This window comes from Arthrobotrys flagrans (assembly GCF_004000055.1).
Source record: "Arthrobotrys flagrans strain CBS H-5679 chromosome Unknown unitig_0, whole genome shotgun sequence".
In the NCBI taxonomy this organism is placed as follows: Eukaryota; Fungi; Ascomycota; class Orbiliomycetes; order Orbiliales; family Orbiliaceae; genus Arthrobotrys; species Arthrobotrys flagrans.
In genome coordinates, this window is record NW_027137550.1 from 3,893,339 (window position 1) to 3,913,684 (window position 20,346).

Below are 20,346 nucleotides of genomic sequence, written 5' to 3' on the forward strand. Positions count from 1 at the left end.
ATTTCAATTTTAGGCCGCGATCTAAAGCACCGTTTGAGCCTATCAACGGTCCCGCGCCCCGCCACTTTGCCTATATTGAACTTAACGTTGGTAGTCGGAATCATGTATGGAAGTTGCCATTTTGTCGGAAGAAATTCTGCGCCGGGGGAATTATCTAGGCCTAGGGTCCTGTGTCAGGTTACTGTCGTGTGTCAGCATCGAGGGTCCATAGGTAGAAAGATATCGGCGTATCGGTGTGGCGGTCTAGATGAAAGGGTCCTAAGGCAAAAGAATCTTGCATCGATATCTGCAGAAACGCCTTCGTGCTGCTCGACTACCATTGCTTCTCTACTTTTGACGTCTCCGGACGTGCATTAGCGACTCGCTACAGCCCTTGTGTAATTTTATTTTAAGCTTCTGGGGGGGGGGGCTGTCTTACAAAATTTCAGCCTCAGGGATCGATGGTTCATAATGGACATGGTGGACAGGTGTCTATCAGGCCAATGGCCTCAGTACCAGATACGTCTTTCATAAAGCAGGTGGAATATATCGCGGACCAGGATATCAGTCTTGGAAACGGGCAGATTCCAGAAAACATAACGTTAGATAGTCGTAATTTTGGATGGAGGATTTTTTTAGATATTTAGCCATATGATATCTAGGCATCAAATAGCCATGCAGAAGATTTTTGTCCGCGAACCTGATGCACCTACGTACCCCACATGCGCCAGTCGCAAACGTCTATAGACCGAAATGCAAGGAAATGCTAGGACCAACGGCGTATTCCGCTGCGCGACACTAGAAGGTCGGTAAGAATAGCCCGAACATCATTAGAGTTTGTAGACGTTGATTTTTTTAGAATCATAGAATTTGTGTACAGCCCCAGATCCAACATGGGGAACCCAGACGAATTGTTGGTTGGCGTCCGTCGACTGAATATCAATATCCACGATCGATAACTATTGCTATCGGGTTTCAAAAAAATCTTTAAAGTATCGCAGGCGGGAGACAGCGGGCTATTATTGATAGACAAGGAGTTCGCGCTTTTCCGATACAGTATCCTTCTAATTTTATTTGCATCAGGACTGTAGTAGCATTTCTACAAATCTGATACTGATTTTCAATGAGCTTCCTTTCGGGTCGCCGAAAGGGGCAAATGATCAGCCGGGGCGTTCCACAGACTTGTGTAACAAGCGGCCAACTTGTAACAATGTTTGCGCAGGGCACCTTTCTCTCCCCGTCTTATCCTTCAAATGTTCAGCCTTAGCAACTCTAGGTTTCTAGTATTAAATTTTAAAATATTCTCTTTACGATGGATGATTTGATGCAATATATTTCGTATAGTATTAGGCTACTCTGGAATCGACCAATTAATTGCAATACCATGGTGCCAGAGTTCAATCAAATCTTGAGTTCGTAGCAGTTGCTAGACGCATGTGAATATTATATTGTAGAATATGCCTTCAAGGCATTCCATTGTTCCGTATTTGTTTCCTGGAGCAAAATCTCTTGATCCCTAGTATTTGCCCCACAAGCCAGAACCTCAGAACCGCGGTTGGGCTGTTTTTGCCAGGTAATTAGTTCTTGCGAGAGTTACCCAAGAGCTGCTTACCCTTGAGGCTTCCCAGCCAATTGGTGGCTGAAGAGCGCCGCAGTTTGCTCACATTCGCAGCAATAGTGACTGGAATCCCTGATTCATCTGTGAGAAGGACGAAGTTAATATATTTCAAGACTAGGTTCTCCGGTCGAATTCGACATCCTACAGATGCGAGTCACTTCGGAGTACGGCGCTGTTGGTTGTTTTGGGTAAATTACGTAACAGCCGTGTAGATAAAGCTTCGGGGTTGCGCAGTGCATCCAGAGCGCTATGCAAGCATGGAATGTCTACGTCCGCTGTTACTGGATGCACAGTTAACATTCGATTGTCAAATTTGCGAATCCTTTTGAACGAATATTTTTTTTCTCAATTAATATCATGATGTGTTCAATTGCTTCTACAAATTTGGGCCTCATCAGGCTTCACCTTCGAAACCCTAAATCAGATAGATTGAACTTCAGCCGCGTTGACTTTGCAGTCAGATTCTCTAACTCCCCTGGCCTGACTTTAAACGGTATATCAAATTCGCAACTGGACTTAAGCTTCATGAGTTTAGGAGTCGGGGAACTATCGATACTCTCGGTCCTGTTTCGAATTAATTCCTATGAATCATAAAGATGTTTGTCCTCACCCAAACCCTAAATGCTTGGCCTCGAAGATTCTCGTATAGCAACCACTAAACCGGCCGAGAGATACGGACATTAATAATCATGAACGAATTGAAGCTCAAACGGCCACTTTCAAAGACCAAAATCATGATAGTTCCAGTGAGATGAATTGATCAAACTACTTTCTACAGTTATTTGCCCAATCTCCTCAGTCCATAATTTTTCCGGTAGAACCGTCAAAAATATATAATCAACTCAAAGATTGCGTATACATCCAACAATGGGCCTTCCAACTCTCCCTACAGACCTCAGTTTTGAGAACCAATCCGTCCTAATAACGGGAAGCAACACAGGGATTGGCCTTGAATTCGCCAGGGTCTTCCTTCGTCGCAAAGCCAAGGCCGTATACCTCGTCGTTCGTTCGCTCGAGCGGGGAAACAATGCAGTCTCCCAACTGCAGGAGGACGCAATAATTTCGAAAGAAAATTCTACGGCAGAAATTAAGGTTTACCAATGCGATCAGGGCTCCTTTGAATCCATCCTTTCCTTTGCCAAAAAGTTTAAGGAAGAGGTGAAGTCGTTGAACACTGTTGTCCTCAATGCTGGCGTTAATAACATGAGCTTTGTGTCCACAGCTGATGGATGGGAATCAAATTTCCAGATTAACTACTTTGGGGCGGCCCTTGTGGCGCTAGAGCTTCTGCCATTGCTAAAAGAAGGGCAGAAGAATGGCGTAAAGTCGAACTTGTTTTTCACTTCGTCATTAATGCATACTAAAGCAAGTGTTTCGACCACAGCTTTGCTAGCAGAAGAGGTCAATGTTCTAGAGTATTTTGCTGCTGAGGAGAATCGCCCCTGGGACCCGAGTCAACCATACTCGATCTCCAAGTTGCTGTTGACGATGTTCGCAGAAGAACTAGCGAAGCATGAAACAGACGTCGTGAGCACCAGCGGCTGCCCTGGTATCGTCTTGACGGAGTTAGATAGAAACTTGCCATTCTGGCTGAAGGGACCAGTCTTGTTGATGAAGAAGTTGATCGGCCGGGAAGTTCTTAGTTCTGCAGAGACTCTGATGCAAGCCATTATTACCGACAAGACGGGGACTTACTGGTCGGACGGTGTCGTTAAACCGTAAGCCTTTTTTAATCTATCGAGCCCTCGAACAAATAAAATCGTGATACTGACTTGAGTTCCTAGACACGCCTCCCTGATGGACACTGAAAATGGTAAAAAGCTTCAAACGAAGCTCTATGAGCAAACATTGCAAAAGTGCAAAGAGCTTGATCCTGATATTTCCCTACCCGCATAAGAGCTAGGGTCTTTGTATTGGTTACATGTAGTTGCCTGCAGTTTACATTCGCTGTGAGCTATGATTCACAGATAACATTGGATTATTATGACACGTCCTTTCTTTCAAACACATATAATGCCTCATCCTTCCCTGCAAATGAGGGTAAAGGTACTTGCACAATCTTGTGGAAATCTTTCATCTCCTTTTCGAAGTACTCATTTACCGTCACGTCCTTAAACGCTGTATATCCGTTCGAGTTTTGTGTTCCAGCAATACAGATAATATCTCCCGCATACTCTGCTAGAATCTGTTTCGTAAAGTCTAGCGAGACGATTGGATATACAAGGAGTAAGATATCGTCCTTTCCGGAATTCTTACGCTTAATATATTTTAAGCCGTCTTCAACGATAGTGTCGTCAACCCACATCGTCCGCCAGAGTGATTGCATGTTATCAACAGCGGCAACCGATAGACCTGCCCGACGGAGCATATATGTCCAGTATCCGTTACCGCTCCCCATATCTATAATACCACATTTCCGTGCCCGAGATAAAGCCTTCATGATCTCGATACTTTCGTAGCTCGGACAAAGGCAACCGAAGTGGTGCATAAAGATTGGGAGAACATGATGACTATTCTTTAGGGTTGCCGTAGATTCGTCCGGACCACACCATTCGAGATTGTGACAGGACCACCGCCAAAAGTCCAAGTATGGGTTGACATGAGACTTGCTGCGAGGAATAGGAATTGATGTTGGTGCTGGTAGCCGGAGAGAAGTGAGATGCGAGCCAACACCAGCTCGGAGGGATTGCTTTTTTGCATTAGAAGCAAAGTTCGAGAAAGCCTTATTGGAGGCAGTAGCTGAGTTGAAGATGGATGTGTATGCTACTATATCAGTTTCTGGGGGTGGCTCTAGCTGGTGTATTTTTTAACATTAGCAAAGCTGGCTAGCTTTAGAATAGCTATATGTTGAAATTTCAAATACAACGGAAATGTTCAACATACCGGTTCGCCCTTTTCATCTCGATACCAGGTGTGTAAACCTTTACTTCCGCCTTGCAAAATAGCATTTTGGACTTGCTGTAAAGTTACACTAGCTATTGCATGGTATACATAGTTATCTGAAGGTTTGAGGCCAAATGCCTGGATTATTGTAGACCGGAGATCATGGTTGGGAACAGGATCCTTCTGCTTCTCATCAGACCATGCTTCGAAGAATGAGTCTGGAGTGAAAGTAGACGATCCAGTGGTCACTGCTTTTGGTGCTGGTGGCATGGTGCTGATACGGGTTTTGAAGTCCAGCCAGGTCTGGCCGGCGTGGATTTGCCCACAGTAATGTTATGTCAGCAGCCAAAATACCACGCAACTCACCTGCCCTCACGGCGGCTTCGGTCTCGAGACGAAACCAGACTGAACCAGCCTCGTGTGACAAGACATCTGCAACTAATTAAGTCTAACTAGCCAATTTACTATAAGAGTCTGCAACCTAGACTTTTAAACTATTAGGCACGCCTGTTAGTCTGAATTATTAAAACCCTGGACTAAAATTTACTATGTATGCTAGTGACTATGGTCCGTAGTGCGCAAAAACAACGAAAACGGCTTTGATCGTTCGAAATTTGTTCGAGATAGGAGCCATATAGAAAATATACAGCGGCGGTATCCCACCCGCCCGCGCTAAATTTGAAGATTGGACGGTCGCGACCCAGGTCTCTCACTAGCTCGATACCTCTTTTTGAATATCCTCCTGTTACTGCTCCAGAAATATATTTGTTACATTTACGGTCTCCAGTGCCAATCTCTTGTACAAGGAGCCTGATTATAAGAATCGATTTGTATACGAGATGATTTAAAACACCATCTTTTCTCGTTCCGATTTTTTCTACACTTAGATCGACGTAGCTAGCTCCCTCCTAGCCTTGATCACCGACAGTCCGAGAAGCCGTACGCATCCCCATCCAATGCTCACAGACCGCTACGAGCCACAGTACAAACTTAAAATTTTTTTTGAGGCAAGCTTGGAATAGGGAAAATTAGGGTTTCGGCGCCATTCAATTCATGGGCATCGCCCGAGAGTCTGGAGGGTGTATCAGAGCTAAAACAAACCCGGCATATTAAATGGCTCGGCTAAGCCGGGTGACGGAAGATTTTTTACTCCGTAAAGATCTTCCGTCACCATTATCATGTCACATTAAGCAAGGGCGAGACAGGGAGCTCCAGACAATGAAAGAAGATCGCTTTCCAGCAAGTCGATGGACTAAAGAGTGCTGGTGCTAAACGCATGCGATTATAAGGAATGTTCTAATATACATGTCTGAACGCTGCCAGAAAAACGATGGCCCTCAGCAAGAGAACGCCGGCGAATTAAGCAAAAATATGAAACCCAGGGAATCTATACCGAGAATCAAAGTTTATGCCTCTTCGCACCAGAGGCAATCTTTGCAAATTCCTGCTGTGGGACACCCTTCATAAAGCGCTCGACTCCACCAGCAATTTCCAAAACATTTGCCTCTTCGAAGCCCTTCAAATAAGCATCCTTCACCAATTTCTTGATGAGCAAGATACTTTCTTGGTTGAGGTGATCTCCGAGTTCCTCAGTAACATGCTTGATAACGGCCTCGTTGAACCTGTCGGCGTCCTTCTCTTCGAAGATTTTGTTGACAAACCCAGCAGCAAACAGCCTATCAGCAGTGATTTTCTTCGAAGCCAGCAAAGCTTCAGTGGCAAGTCCATAGCCCATACGGCGGGTAAATGTGAATGAAGCACCGCCTTCCGCGACAAGTCCGAGCGAGGAGAATGGAGTGAGCAAGAAGGTGTTTGGGACGCAGTAAACTAGGTCACAGAGTCCGATAATTGCAGCGCTCAGACCTACTGCGGGGCCATTTAGTGCAGCTACTAGAACTTTGGGATGTTCTAGGAAAGCACGTGTGAGCTCGAGGTTTTGCGCACCGACTGTATGGTATCCGAATCAGCTCTAATTAAAGCAGCGGCATTTTCCATCGCAAGATCCATGCACTTACAGGTGCTACCATAAAAGAATCTTGGTGAAACGTCAGTTGCATTAATTGACTTGCCCGCGTTGACATCTGCACCACTATACAGCCGATGTTAGTCACAAAATTCCACCAGAAAGAATTATCATTGCCGACATATAGCAGTTAACATACGCAGAAAAGAACCTCCCAGTTCCCATAATGAAGGTAATGGTAACATCCTTCATTTCTGCAACCTCACGAAGCAGATTGCCGATTCTTTGGTAGTTTGCCCCACCAAGAGCATTGAGCTTCTTCGGCTTGTTGAGGATGATTTTGGCAACCTTCCCTTCAACCTGGAGCAAAATTTCATTGTCGGTTGCCGACATCCTGGATGATATATTAATTGATGTTGGATATAAAAAGTGAAGGCTGAGATGTCAGACGTGTCTAGTCGTAGAGGCTTATTGAATATTGGAGGGTTGCAGGTTGCTCGCCGAGAAGAAAGTCTGGGTAGGATTAAATACAGCAAATTAGATGCAGTTATGCCGAAATACCTACGGCAACTCGAACTGATTGATGCCAACGATTAAACCGTCATTGAATTTACGAAGCCAGACTTCAAGTTATCAATAGCCGTCTCCAGACGTTCTGCGACGGGCTGCAATGCCTCGCGTAAGCCGAGTTACTCACATCTAGCTGGGTTACGACTACCCGAGGCTTAAAAACTGGCTACCGAACCAGCATTTTGGATTTCTTGGCCTGCTCTTCCCCGATTGCATTCTTCTGGATACAACCCCCTGGGCACACCTTCAAACCCAATACTTCCCCGCAGCTTGGTCTACGAAAGAGCGACTCTCGGTCTGGGGTCCTCAGATTGGTGGAAAACAGACTAGCTCGGCCTGTCGGTTCAGATATCTATCACGTTCATTCAAAGGGTCTCAAAGTTACAGCCACTTCGAATCCAATTTATATTTATTTTCGAGAGATCCTTCGTTGCACTGCACCGTGAAACCCTTATTCCTGCATGAAAATCTTCGCTCCAATGCCTACTGCATGCAATTGCATTCAATTGGGTCTATTTAGCCTATGGTCAGAGAGTGAATCGTTCCAACCCCGAAAAACGTTCTATTCGCTGCACCCGAGTCTGAATGCATGGTTTTCAAAAGCGAGCCGTCTGCCGGTCTGCCGTGGTGACCACCACCACCACGAGCGAAATTCGAGTGCATGGCCCTCAAGAGGAGGCTTTGGTGTTCTGCTCGCCTGAGCATGGTGGAATGCTGTTGCTGCGCACATGAAATTGTGCGAGCTGAAGCTGGCTGTTCAAAACGATGCGGATCCGCAGTTGCAAAGTATGTATGTGCGGGAAACTTTTAAATTCCATTTGACAAACAATCAATAATAATTAACTTTTACTCAATTCTTGCGACGTGGATGGTCTCCAGCCTAGCTAGTTGACTTTTCCCATCTGATCTGTCAAAGCTGACGAAATGATGCCGATTATCAGCCCTGCAATGGTTATTATGGACCCCGGAGTAATCTGGAACGATGGCTTTTCTGGTGTTCGCCCCTCATTTAGGTGTATCGATCGTTCTTATCCAAAACGTGGAAGAATTCAAACATGCCGGGATTCCCACCACAAAAAGGGATTGATCAGCCCCACTTTGCGTCCACATTCGAGGTTTCGGGGCTTTCCCAGAGATGAGCTAGAAGATACGCCCTCGACACCACCATCTCACATTTTAACGCCACCTAGACACTATCCAACACAGTTAATGTGACATCTCCATGAAAAATCTGCAGGAGTGAACTGATTCTTGGAGTCCGAGCGTCCTAGCTCTACGCGCACAAACTAACTTTAAAGTTTACCACGAGTCAATAATTGCCTAGTTGAAAGATCATGAAGGCAATGAATCGTGCGAGATAGACCGGACCATGCATGATGCTCACAGACCTTCGTGCTAGCCACGAGGAATTTTGGAACGATAGGAACATCAATGAAGGTATTGATGTCGGGGTAGCCCGGGCTCCATGTGATACTACGGCACTGGGGTACGGAAGGACCACACACAGATGCAGGAACAAATATTGTTGAAGGCCTAGGTATAATATACCCTAGCTATATCCCATGCCTAAACTTGTCAAATTTTCGTCGAGTTTTCCCTTTTCATTTTTCTATTGTGGATCAATCCACTATTTCGGTGCCGTATCCATAAGTAAATATATATATACTCACACGTTTCCAGCCTGCTTTAGAGAGTTTTCGTTCTTTATAAAGATTTCTAGAAAAATTGCTATACTCCGCGTGGGTGGATTTTTGAGATATGTCGGCGACAGCGACAAGCGTATCACCATGGTCGACGCTTCCAGATAATTTAAGACCGATGCTCGACCCGCCGGACGGTGTCGTTCCGAATTTTGTAAACCCCTATGACATTGGGTGGCAGATCATTGTTGGAATCGCAGTTACTCTTCCTTTGGCGATAATTGCTTGTGGAATGAGATTTTACACACGTCTGGTGTTAATACGAAATTTTAGAACAGATGATTGTAGGTTTATGTTTCCTTACTCCCATATGTGTAAAATGGCGATAGAAATAACGTTAACCCTTGGAAGATTTATTATTATTCACTCTAGTAGGTTATACGGATGATAAACTACCATCTCGAAATGAACAAAAATTAACATGACAACTTCTCGACCGCAGGTATCGGCTTTGGTATTTCAAGCATGCAATCTTTATAGCATCACTCTCGGGTTGGGGAAGAATATGTGGGATGTACCGTGGATAATAATGTCACCTGTTCTTAAGGTATATATACCACTATCTATCCTATTTTTGATTGATGAGAGACTCACGATCTATAGTGGTTTCTTGCAACCGAACTTACATATTTCGTCGCAATATGTGGCTGCAAGCTCACCATCCTCGCCTTTTACCTACGATTCATCATGAACAAGACACAGAAATATATCATCTGGGGATTTCTGGCTGCGATAATATTATATAATGTCCTTACCATCTTGATCCTCGTCTTTGCCTGCAGGCCGGTATCGACATTATGGGATTGGAATCTGGATCAATCAAAGTGCATCGATGTCGATCCACTTTATTTTATCAATGCGGCGTTGAACACTATAACCGATATTGCGATTTTGGTATTGCCTTTGAGGACGTTGTGGAAATTGAAGATGCCGACAAGTCAAAAAGTCGGTCTCATCATGCTTTTTACCACTGGTGGATTGTAAGTGGAGATTTGGAAAGCTAAAACTGAGAAATGAGACTAAGTGATTTACAGCATTATCATTATCACGATCATTCGAATGGTTCAACTCACCAGTATACCCAACGGTGGTCAAAATATTACAAGTAACTCTCACCTGCATATATAAATCTCGATATGGAAGCATTTCTAACATTCAGTTTCTTCATATGTAGTGGGATTTGTCGGTCCTTCTCTCTGGTCCGCCGTCGAAGTCAACCTTAGTATGGTGTGCGCCTCTATTCCGTCGCTGAAACCTTTCATTGTTCGTCACTTAGGCAAATACTTTAGCAAATGGGCTTCTGGGAATGGATACTTTAAGAACAGTCGCGGCGTTGGAGACTCCGGCGGCATACAACTTTCGGGTGCGAAACGTGGGACAAATAACAACAGCCACTTCAAAAAAAGTGGTCTTTTCTACAAAAGCGGTGCTCTTACCATCACAGAGATCACGGCTACGCAGAGCGATGAAAATCGATTGGTTGGTGGCGGCGATGGTGCAAACGACGTACACTTCACTGATATCGAGCTGGGCAGCCAATCGTCACTACCAGATCATGGAAGGCAGATGTTCCACAACTACGACCTAAGGATAATGAAGACAAGCAATATAGTTGTCGATTCGAGACGAGTCAGTGTCGAAACTACTGTGCGGTAGCATTCGACGGGGTCACGTTTCTCCAACTTGACAAAAGTTTCATGATCCGACGAAAACGTTTTCTTAATTCTTTGTTTCACTCATGGGTTTGCATTTTCTTCATGGTTTGGCGTCCGGTAAAGAGAGAGAAAATCCTTTTGGTTGTTCGGCTATATTTGTTTCATGTCGGTATTTTGAATGTTGGGTGTTTATGAGGTTAAGATATGTAATAGAATGCCATCTTATAGCCTATAGAGCTACTCAATTAACAGGGGTCCCGCTCGGCAAATTCCCCACGATATTGAGCCCGAAAATAATCTGACATCCGTCAATCCGAGTTCAGGTTCCGTGCTTTCTGAGGGGTTTTGCCGGTTAGGGTTTTTATGTTCTCAACAAGGCAATCCCTTCATCGACGAAACCAGCCTCCCTTATCACCATGGCCTGATTCTCAGACAACAAGCAATATGAAACGAAGCCATCGCTTGTTTGATGAATAAGCTCTCGATCAGATACACATGCACGATAGAAATAATTTAACGATCTTGATAATATTCAAGCCTGCGGTGTATCGTGTATAACGATCAACAAAAACTTTGGATCTGTAACACCATCGGTATCAGTAAATGTCCGAAACAAATGAAGTTTTCGGCAAAACCCTACCAGGTACTATACATAGCTCATGCATCTTCGTCCTGACTCGGAGCAGTTTGAGGGCATCCTATCATGGAAAGTGTCGCGTTAGAACGGTATCAATCGGCATTTCGGGGTAGCACAAGTGTTCTCACATCTTCGTTCATCCCATTCACAAGGTCCTCTGCCGACTTGAGAAAGTTCCATACCATCCCGGCATACTCAGTGACCAAGTCTTCGTTAGAGCGAGAGGCAATGTTGCCGGAAGAGCGGATTATGGAGCCAGTCTGTCTTTCAAGAACGAGGACAGACTGAACGCTCTGCTTCGTCTGCAGGCGAGATAGTAACGTCTCTATTTCTTCATTCTGCATGCCATTATTAGCTACCAAATCAAGTGAAGTATAGTATGAATGTAGAACCTACCGCGATGGAAGTCGCCTGCGTCATCTTGAAAGATGTTGAGATTAAGTAGAAGCTATGGAGCTTGTCTGCGGAGCTTGTCGCGTTCCAATTGGGTCAATTTGGGTATGGTGTACAAATGTGATGCTGTTTAGGGTTGGTAGAAGGAAGCCAAGCATCTGAATATAGCAGCGCCCTCGCTTCCAAACAGCCGGGCAGGAAATTTTTCTGTTCTGCGACACCAACTTACCACATCGTCAAACAGCAGTTCTAATCCCCCCAAAAAGCCATCGCCAGTTATTTAAGATGGGATCGAGTAGTAAAAAAAAGAAGGAGAAGCAGAAAGACTTCGTTGTATGAGCGCCTGTCACTTTAGGCTCCCGATTATGACTGATTGATATGTTTTCGTCAATATAGAAACCTAAGCTCAAGGTTGGAAAGACGAAGCCGAAAGCCGATAACCACACTTCAACATCATTTAAAGCAAAGGGTACGAGGCGAATAAAACTTAGTGGATAACTATACGGAGGATAAATGCTAAATATTTCACTGGATAGCAATTGTTGTCGGTCACCAATCTTTAAATACCGCTGCCCCAACCGTACAGTCACAGCTGAAGCACAACCTCACTCTCCTCAATCATCATGCCTATACGACCCGCCGCGACTCATTAGCTCATATCGCTTCCGTCTTGTCATCATCTTCGGCATCAACCCCCCCGATATCCTACTCTGTACTACTACCTGCTCTAGCGCCTTTGATCGTCGACTCGACGGCACCGGTCCGTACACAACTTCTCACACTGTTGAACAGCCTCACAAAGTCGAAGGATCCACGGCAAGATGCTATCATTTCGGTTGATGCAATACAAATGCATACCCCACGGTTTCTTCTCTATATACACAGTGCAATGACCCACATCAGTGCCGATATTCGAGCGGATTCTACAAACTTCCTATCATGGCTGCTAGATGTCGTGGGCGAAGAGGCTGTACGAGGTGCGAAAGGCTGGGGCAAGACATTGAAGTGCTGGATTGTGTTATTAGGGTGGGAGGGTGCGAAGTCCGGCCAGGGCGTACGTGGTAGTACGATCGAATTTTCGGATCCCGGGAAGAATAAAAAGGCGTCTTTACAGCATTTGGGAGTGTTGAAGCAGTTCTTATCCGCAGGGATACTAGAGAAAGAGGTACAACTTTCCTATTTTGATATCAAGAACAGGAGTTTACTACTGCCGCATCAGTACTCCGACGCATATATGATACCAAAAACCTCGAATATATATGGGCATCTCAACCTTTTCGGAATTCTTACCGAGACTGTCAACGAGGAAGATGCCGAAGGATCAGCTGAAGACTGTGATAGTCGCCGCCGAATCATAACAAATGTGTTTGAAAGCAGTATAAGGACTGGCCTCCAGGCCAAACTCCAAGAAGGAGGAGAGGTCGGCAGAGCAGCTGGGGCTGTGCTCAAGGTTCTCGACAAGGCTTTGAAAACCGGAGACAACGAAATGACATGAGGCCCTAGCCTCAGTTACGAGCCACATAAGAAGGATTGATATGGATGCATGCCGGATGAAGCTGGCCCATGGAGGATTTGGGTTTTGGCCGTCGCTGGATCGATAGGCGTCACATGCCACTGACGGGGTGAGCATGGGCAAAGCTTACCCCAAAATTCTCAACACCTACCAACGACTTGCAAACGGCCGAAACTTCGAAAATCTGTGGTTCCGGAGTCCCGAAATCTGGACTTAGCCAGACACCATTGACTTCCAAAAATATCTTGGACCTCGAAATCTTGCCTGGAAAATTCGTCAAAGCCGCTCGATGGATAGGCGCGTTATGCAGACCCTGGCTTGTGCATATGCCAAGCACCTATCGCGATGCAGGACTTAACATCCTCGCGTGGCAGGGAACAGGACCACCTAGGGCTGTGCGATTTCAGCTTGGACAATGAGGACCTTGATAAAAAGCTGGGAGATCCTGTGAAATGTTGTAGAATATCCAACTTTGAATTGTTAGAGTTAGTGCCGGGAACTAAGAGTTAGCGTCCGAGATGTCGATAAGGTTAGCCAAAATAGCAACTATTCTACCGAGCTCAAACAATTATCTTTCTCCAACTAACAATCTTAAAAGTGGCCCCAGTCGTCTTGAGAAATCTATCGAAGATTTCAAGCTTAGTTTAAGACCCGAAGACCACCATACCCTGAAGAATTTTCCGGACCCAAGCCCCGAAGATGTTGCGAAATTTGTCAAAGACCTCGATGCGAAACTCCAGCAGAAACAAAAGCGGAGGAAGACGCTTCAGTCTTCCCCGTTTACGACCTTTGTTCAATCTATGCAACAATTCTCCAGTATTGTAGATACATGTGTTCAGTCAAATCCTGAGATTGCTGCTCTTGTATGGGGCGGGATGAAGCTTGTGCTTCTTGTAAGAAAACATGTCTTGGCTCCTCCGAATATAATATATACAACGAAGTCCTGACCTAACCCATATGTAGACATTCTCGAATTATTTAAAATATTTAGAAGAAATAGTCGACATGTGCGATCAGATGGGCCGTCTTTGCCCTCAGTTCGAGAGATTTAGCAAGCTCTTCCCCAAGCATAAAGAGCTACAGAGCGCCATTTGTGAATTTTATGCTATCATTGTTGATTTCTTCAGAGAAGCATTGGTATTTCTCTACGGCTCAGGTGAGTTAAATGCCTCTGCACGCCTACCCCTTGATCTTATATATATAATTTATCCAACACCAACCGTCAGTTTAGCTAATTCGTACACATGAATGTATCTAGTTTTCAAGCAACTTGCAATTGCAACCTTCCGCCCATTCGAGGAAAAGTTCAGCGATATTCTCAAATCTCTAGATCTAGCCAGGAAAATAATCGACAGGGAGATTACTCTTTCTTCAGAACAGGAACTACACATCGACAGAATCAATAATGCTCAGCTACGGACAGATGTTCGCGACTTATGCCATTTCACGCGAGTGAACTATCAGCACTACCATGATGATCGGATCCAACTAAACGAGGAGGCGCAGCGATCCAAGCGAGAGCGAGTTCTACAAAATATTTCGAAATACCCTTATTATTCTGACTTTACAAACAATCTCCAAAAGCGAATCGAAAACAGCGGCCTCTGGATATATAAAACGTTAGAATATGAGTCGTGGTTTCACTCTCCCGGTTCGTCTGGTCTGTGGTACCACGCTATCCCGGGATTTGGGAAATCAGTCTTGACGGCTGGTGTCATAGATACCTTGCTGGACTTGTCGAAGTCGCAAAGGTCGCAAAGGCATTATGTTGCATATTTCTTTTGCACGTATACGACAGCTTCGAGTCTTCTTGCCCATACGATTCTATCAAGCCTTCTTCATCAAATGTTTTACTATTCCCAGGACCTCCCTAGGGATCTTGTCGAGGATATACAGTCTCGCTTTGAGAACAGGGCTAGTTCTAGTCGGGTGGTTCTGAGTGATATTCAACGTTTCATAACGAAGATTATCGAGAACAACCAAGCTATCAACTATATAGTGGTGGATGGCTTGGATGAATGCAATGACAAAGAGCGTGGAATAATCCTTCGAATTCTCAAAAAAATACTCAAGGATGTTCCTCAGGCTATCAAAATTCTCATATCCAGTCGCGGGTCCCAAGATATAGCCCGAGCATTACAAAACTTCCAGCAATTAAACCTCGGAACTTCCAACCAGGAGGATGTCGATGCCTTCATATCCCAGACACTTCATAACAAAGAGCTTGAAGGCCAGTTGCCGGAACTATCAGGAGATCTTTTTGCAAAGGTAAAATCATTCCTGAGCGAAAATGCCAAGGGCCTTTTTATTTGGGTTGACCTCCAGATCGAAGAAATATGCAAAGAGGCTAGACCGGAAGACATTGTAGCAGTTCTCCCAACACTACCTAAAGACCTTGACGAATTATACGATCGAGTTATTAACCGTATCGTACGGGTTAGACGTCCTGGAGTTGCACACGAAATATTCAAGTGGGTAGCCTACGCGATACGCCCACTGACCCTCGAAGAGCTAAAGGAGGCGACATGTTTGAGGGACACGCAGATTAGTTCTTGGGCAGAGTTACATAAGCTAGCCGAAGTAGACGAATCAAAGTGGCTACAGAACTGTGAAAACCTTGTGACGGTGAATAGAGACCGTGGAACTGTTCAATTTGCACATTCTACGGTAAAGGAGTTCTTAGAATCTGGGAAATGCAGTGAGAAAATATTCTCGATGGATAAACTAAGTCACAATCAGCTTGCAGAAGCTTGTGTACGATACTACAAATTCCCAGAAATCATTGGTCCTGATTCTCAACATCAACGGATGGCTGTTTCAAAGAAGGGTCTCAATTCTCTCGCTATGATCGCGCGCAACCCGGTAGAGAGCGATACGTCTTGGACCAGCTGGATGACACGTAAATTATATCAACATACCTCGCGGTTTACGAATATTAGTTCGACGCCGAATTCAACAGTTTCCGCTGCCCTTATCAAGACAGAAGACTCAAATATAATTGCCTCACAGAAGCAAACTTTCAAATATGCACTGCGAGCGTACCCGTTCTTGGAATATGCTACCAGCTGTTGGATTTTTCACTATATAGAGGCGATCCCCACTCCGACGCGTGCAGTTTTCGACGAACGGGTACCAACTGTGTGGGTGCCACAAGGAGAATTAAGCAAGCTACAGGGGGTGAGGCTACCGCCAGGGAACACGCTCAGAGAATGGCCTGGCCCTCGACGACTGCCACTACCCATGAAACTACGAGGCTACGAGACATTTATAGGCTGGGAAGAAGATATTTGTCTCGACGATTTCGGAGCTGAAGCTCGGGCACCAAGAATCTATAATCTCATTTTACAGAGATTTCACTCGATTAGATTCCCATGGCAAAATCACTTCACACCAGAATCCTTAACTCTGGAGGAAGGGTTATTCGAACTTTTTGACTGGGCACTCGACAACGGGGTCGGGCTAATCTTCCAATTAGCCTGGGCTTGTTGCATGTCTCTCAACCCAATTCCAGGCCTACACACAGCTGCATTGCTCAAGTATTGGCTGCCATTAAATTATACACCAGGTGATCTTGCTGAAAACAGGTTTGAGAGGCTTTGCTTCAAGAAAGACGCTGATACAGCAGGAATCTGGGATTCGGTCTGTTTGGTCGTTTCAGACGATATATTCAGGAAGGGTAGTCCTCTGTTTCCAGGATACCCAGGAGGCAGGCTATCCAAGGAGCCAAATTATCTTTCTTTTTATCTCCACTACGCATGTGGGCAAGGAGATACCCTTCTTTTCAATTATTTGACAGAAATCTTGGGTTATCTGCCAAACGCGTTCGAAGGCGATCAATTTCACCAATGCAAATACATCAGCCAGATTAGTTACCAAAACATAGTTAGGGAAGCGATTGAGGGAAATTCACTCAAAATCCTGCAGGCCCTTCATAAACAAGAATACCGAAATTTTATAACACAGGTATCACAGGAGGATCAATTTAAGCTCCTCGAGTTTGCGACAGAGCTCGGCAAGCATGGATTTTTAAAGGAACTAATACCACATTACAGATTTGGACTGATAGGTTCAAATACAAGCGGCTCCAGTATCCTTCAAAGAGCTGTAGAGGCCGGAGAGGAAGATATAGTTAAGGCGTGTCTCCAACGAAGTACCGACTTACTCTCGAGATCTCGGGCAAATCGCTTCTATCCTCTCCAAATTGCGGCCAGAAATAATGATCTTGGTCTTATCAAGGTCATGGCTCCATTCCTCGATAAAAAGAAGGCCCACGTGGATATGACTGCACCATATACTTCAGACACTTCCCTCACATACGCAATCATGAACAAAAATACTGAGATGGTCCGGATTTTGCTGGAAGCCGGAGCGGATTTGAGCATCAAGCCTCGGAAGCAAGTTTTCGCCTCTGAGTTTCATGATCTAGAAGAGGTGATATCGCCGGATGCTAATTATCCTATGTTGCAATTCGCTTCTACTCCAAGCCTGGAGATCTTTAATTTATTTTGGGATAGAGACAAATATGGTTTCCTAGAACTTATCCACGGTCACAACGTACCAACTACAAGGCTTATCCGTCTTGCCAAGTACGCTGGTAACCCTGCCTGGGCAGTGGTGGAAAAGATAATGAAGGAAGTGGAGGACGCATCGCCATCAGCGAAAATGAGCGAGCGCTCGCAGATAAGATTAAATATCTTCCATCAGATTAAAGATGGATTGGCACTTCCATAAGATCATTTTAACCCTAATATGTCTTGGAAAACCGTTTATGGGCTACAGTTCGGGGTCTTATAGAATGGCTCGGGCTTAGAGTTAGGCCCGAGACCGATACACGCAGATACTCTCTATATATTAATGGCTATACTAATGTATTTAACTGATTAATTATAAGTCCTGGCACCCATTGGAACTACGAAAAGGAACAGATTACAAATTGGGCGACAGTATATCGTAGAGATTGTAGATATCGATACGATCGCTTCCAATATTTTGACAGATATACTTAACTATACACATATAAAGATATTGGTTTTGTGTTTTAGATTTCATTTTGAGACAATTACCCCAAGCGCATAGTGTATATAAGTACTTTGACTCTCTCAAAGCAGTCAGCCTAGATGGTATTATAATACGATATTTGTCTCTGAATCGATTATCCCCACGGGTTTAAGATACAAGAGGTAGAAGAACATTGTACTAAAAAGCCAGACTTAGGTACTAAGAAATCTTCCTTCAATTAATTATAGAGAGACAAGTATGAAATACTAATCGCGTATTCGTAGGTAGGCCTTACAAAACCAAAATAGGACTAGATAGTGACGAAAGTTGAATGGTGGGCAGCATCTAGAAGTTATCATGATGAACGTTCTCTACTCTGACGATAGTTTGCCTATTTTGGTGCCGTCTATATCTTAGCATTGGTAAATGCCTATATGAGATTTTAGAGGGGTATATTTACCTCCTGCTCCCTTTGAAGCCCGTTGATAGATTCAGTGACATCCTGGAGAGCATCTACCGCAGCTTGGTGATACTCAAGCTGTGCATGAACCATAGCAGACAAGCCTCTCAAAGGCTCTGGTGTGTTCAACAGATCGTTCATGGCATTCACAGCCTCCTCCATTGTAACAATAAACTTATCTTCCAAAGTTTCGATTTCATGCCTCAATTGTTCGTCAGCGGCAGCTTCATCAGCAGGATTCTTCTTAAAAAGACTGCCGATCCCTGGGGCACCGCCACCACCTTGCTCTCGCTGTCTCTGCTTGGTCTTTGCAGCGTCGAGGAGTAACCTCGCATTCTCAACCTCTTGGCGCAGTTTGGCGACATTTTTGAAGGGAATATTAAGATTGGTTGTCCATGGTTTGACGAGCTGGCCCACAATAACTTGGTCCTGAGTTAAACGGGCTTGTCCAATCTGACGGGACGCTGTTGAAAGCTTCTCAAGTCCAGATGAAAGTGGATCTGAAGCTGGGAGGAGTTGAGAGGAGGCGCTAGCAGCACGAGAAATGGCATGGGCGAATGTCTTTGGCTCGGTAGGAGCTTGTGTCGGGGATACGAGAGCCTGCTGGGCTTCGGCTGGTGTAGCAGCGTTAGAGAGGGCCTGGATCCTGCCGGTGACGTTACGGGAGAGGTCGGTAATAGATTCGCGCTTTAGGCAGAGTTAGTTTCAGCCTTGGTATTTTGAGTTCAGCATTATATTACGTACCAGATTTGGGGGGTAGTCATATGGCTACATATAAAGCAACCTTCGTCAAAACCCAATCCATTGATCTGTGGTGATATTTCGCCGTCTGCTTACCTCGTTTCCAAACTGGGTCCTATTTTGCATCTTAGCTCCCCCGCTCTACATTTACGGCATATGCTAAGTTATATAGGAGGGCAGGAGGTTAACACTTACGTCACACTCAGCATCCTCTGGTGCACTTTATAGAGCGCATCGACACGGGCCTCCAATTCGCGATAGTCTGCCGGAAGCTGAGTCTTTTCGACCGAATCCCCGTTCCATTTGAGGAAGATGTCAGCTTCGACCAGTCGAATCTTGATAACCACGGCACCACGCCCACACCCGGGCAGGTCACTTTCAACATTCAATTCACTCTCCTCAAAAACTTTGAATCATCGAAATAGCTTGAAAAAGGATAAAAAAGCAACAGAAGCACGTGAAAAAGCACGCTAACAACGCAAAAGGAACAGCAAAAAACGCCAGGAACGGTTGGAATTTTTCTTGCACATGGGACCGAGAATGATGGTTATTGAATTATAACTGTAGCTACGAACCTCTGCAAGTAGAAACTTGGGAGCGTAGAGGTGGGAGAGGCGCTGCATCTGACTGGAGACGACGATGGAAGCTTGACTGACCTTATCATCTGCTTGGCCGAGCTGTTCCTTCACGAACTGCGAAGTTCGGGCCGCGAAAGGGGTGAAGCTAGTATTGAAAGTGTTGCTGACGGATTTGCCGAAGCCTTGGAGGGTATCCATCTTGAATACGGGGAGGTCCTAGAGGTAGGTAATAAGAGTGGTTCTGGTATGTTGATTCGGAGAGAGATGGATATCGAGAGATGGTCTGGAATGTCGCAAGCAGGCAAGTCAAGTTGGTGGTGGATGAGAGTAAATAGCCAAAGGTGGTGTGGTCGATAGTGGGGCTGATGCTCCTGCAGCTGCTACCCTGCCGCCAACGTTACAGAGAACCAACTTTACACGCAAGCCATGTCAGCGCCTCAGAATCTCGGAAATATGTAGATTGCCTGGTTTGGGGGTCGCAAGAAGGGCTTACTTAGGTTCGAGATGCTGTATTGAGGTTCTATTCGAGTTATCTTTGGATCCCGATGCGCCCGAATTAAGGTAACAGCTTCGGGGAGTCCAGGTATAAGCTCGAATCTTGTCTGCGATAAGGTTTTGAAAATGCAACATTTTCAACACGTGCATGTCAGCCCGCGGG

General features: G+C 45.0%; 8 protein-coding genes across 9 annotated transcripts; 4 read left to right on the forward strand and 4 right to left on the reverse strand.

Annotated features, from left to right (window-relative positions):
* Positions 1-2,464: 2,464 nt before the first annotated feature.
* On the forward strand, positions 2,465-3,493 carry DFL_004184 (uncharacterized protein; the record flags this gene model as incomplete). Its single annotated transcript, XM_067633235.1, has 2 exons — positions 2,465-3,315; positions 3,382-3,493. The coding sequence occupies 2 exons, from the start codon at positions 2,465-2,467 to the stop codon at positions 3,491-3,493; spliced, it is 963 nt and encodes a 320-aa protein (XP_067491424.1).
* Positions 3,494-3,578: 85 nt separating this feature from the next.
* Positions 3,579-4,750, reverse strand: DFL_004185 (uncharacterized protein; the record flags this gene model as incomplete). The annotated part of the gene is made up of 2 exons (XM_067633236.1): positions 3,579-4,391; positions 4,481-4,750. The coding sequence occupies 2 exons, from the start codon at positions 4,748-4,750 to the stop codon at positions 3,579-3,581; spliced, it is 1,083 nt and encodes a 360-aa protein (XP_067491425.1).
* A 1,129-nt stretch (positions 4,751-5,879) lies between these two features.
* DFL_004186 (uncharacterized protein) lies at positions 5,880-6,836 on the reverse strand (the record flags this gene model as incomplete). The annotated part of the gene is made up of 3 exons (XM_067633237.1): positions 5,880-6,427; positions 6,496-6,569; positions 6,643-6,836. 3 exons carry the CDS (start codon positions 6,834-6,836, stop codon positions 5,880-5,882), a joined length of 816 nt encoding a protein of 271 aa, XP_067491426.1.
* Positions 6,837-8,771: 1,935 nt separating this feature from the next.
* On the forward strand, positions 8,772-10,369 carry DFL_004187 (uncharacterized protein; the record flags this gene model as incomplete). Its single annotated transcript, XM_067633238.1, has 7 exons — positions 8,772-8,997; positions 9,065-9,084; positions 9,156-9,260; positions 9,317-9,693; positions 9,748-9,818; positions 9,888-9,942; positions 10,003-10,369. 7 exons carry the CDS (start codon positions 8,772-8,774, stop codon positions 10,367-10,369), a joined length of 1,221 nt encoding a protein of 406 aa, XP_067491427.1.
* Positions 10,370-10,900: 531 nt separating this feature from the next.
* Positions 10,901-11,425, reverse strand: DFL_004188 (uncharacterized protein; the record flags this gene model as incomplete). The annotated part of the gene is made up of 4 exons (XM_067633239.1): positions 10,901-10,947; positions 11,009-11,066; positions 11,134-11,343; positions 11,402-11,425. The coding sequence occupies 4 exons, from the start codon at positions 11,423-11,425 to the stop codon at positions 10,901-10,903; spliced, it is 339 nt and encodes a 112-aa protein (XP_067491428.1).
* A 258-nt stretch (positions 11,426-11,683) lies between these two features.
* DFL_004189 (uncharacterized protein) lies at positions 11,684-12,893 on the forward strand (the record flags this gene model as incomplete). The annotated part of the gene is made up of 3 exons (XM_067633240.1): positions 11,684-11,731; positions 11,795-11,867; positions 11,935-12,893. 3 exons carry the CDS (start codon positions 11,684-11,686, stop codon positions 12,891-12,893), a joined length of 1,080 nt encoding a protein of 359 aa, XP_067491429.1.
* Positions 12,894-13,429: 536 nt separating this feature from the next.
* DFL_004190 (uncharacterized protein) lies at positions 13,430-17,642 on the forward strand (the record flags this gene model as incomplete). The annotated part of the gene is made up of 4 exons (XM_067633242.1): positions 13,430-13,440; positions 13,510-13,804; positions 13,875-14,067; positions 14,170-17,642. 4 exons carry the CDS (start codon positions 13,430-13,432, stop codon positions 17,640-17,642), a joined length of 3,972 nt encoding a protein of 1,323 aa, XP_067491430.1.
* A 622-nt stretch (positions 17,643-18,264) lies between these two features.
* Positions 18,265-19,886, reverse strand: DFL_004191 (uncharacterized protein; the record flags this gene model as incomplete). Of its 2 annotated transcripts, none has more annotated exons than XM_067633244.1 (6): positions 18,265-18,300; positions 18,370-19,056; positions 19,114-19,137; positions 19,207-19,225; positions 19,306-19,388; positions 19,767-19,886. In XM_067633244.1, the coding sequence occupies 6 exons, from the start codon at positions 19,884-19,886 to the stop codon at positions 18,265-18,267; spliced, it is 969 nt and encodes a 322-aa protein (XP_067491432.1). The 2 variants fall into 2 exon arrangements, with proteins under 2 accessions (XP_067491432.1, XP_067491431.1); XM_067633243.1 differs by lacking the exon at positions 18,265-18,300 and adding an exon at positions 18,301-18,315.
* Positions 19,887-20,346: the final 460 nt, after the last annotated feature.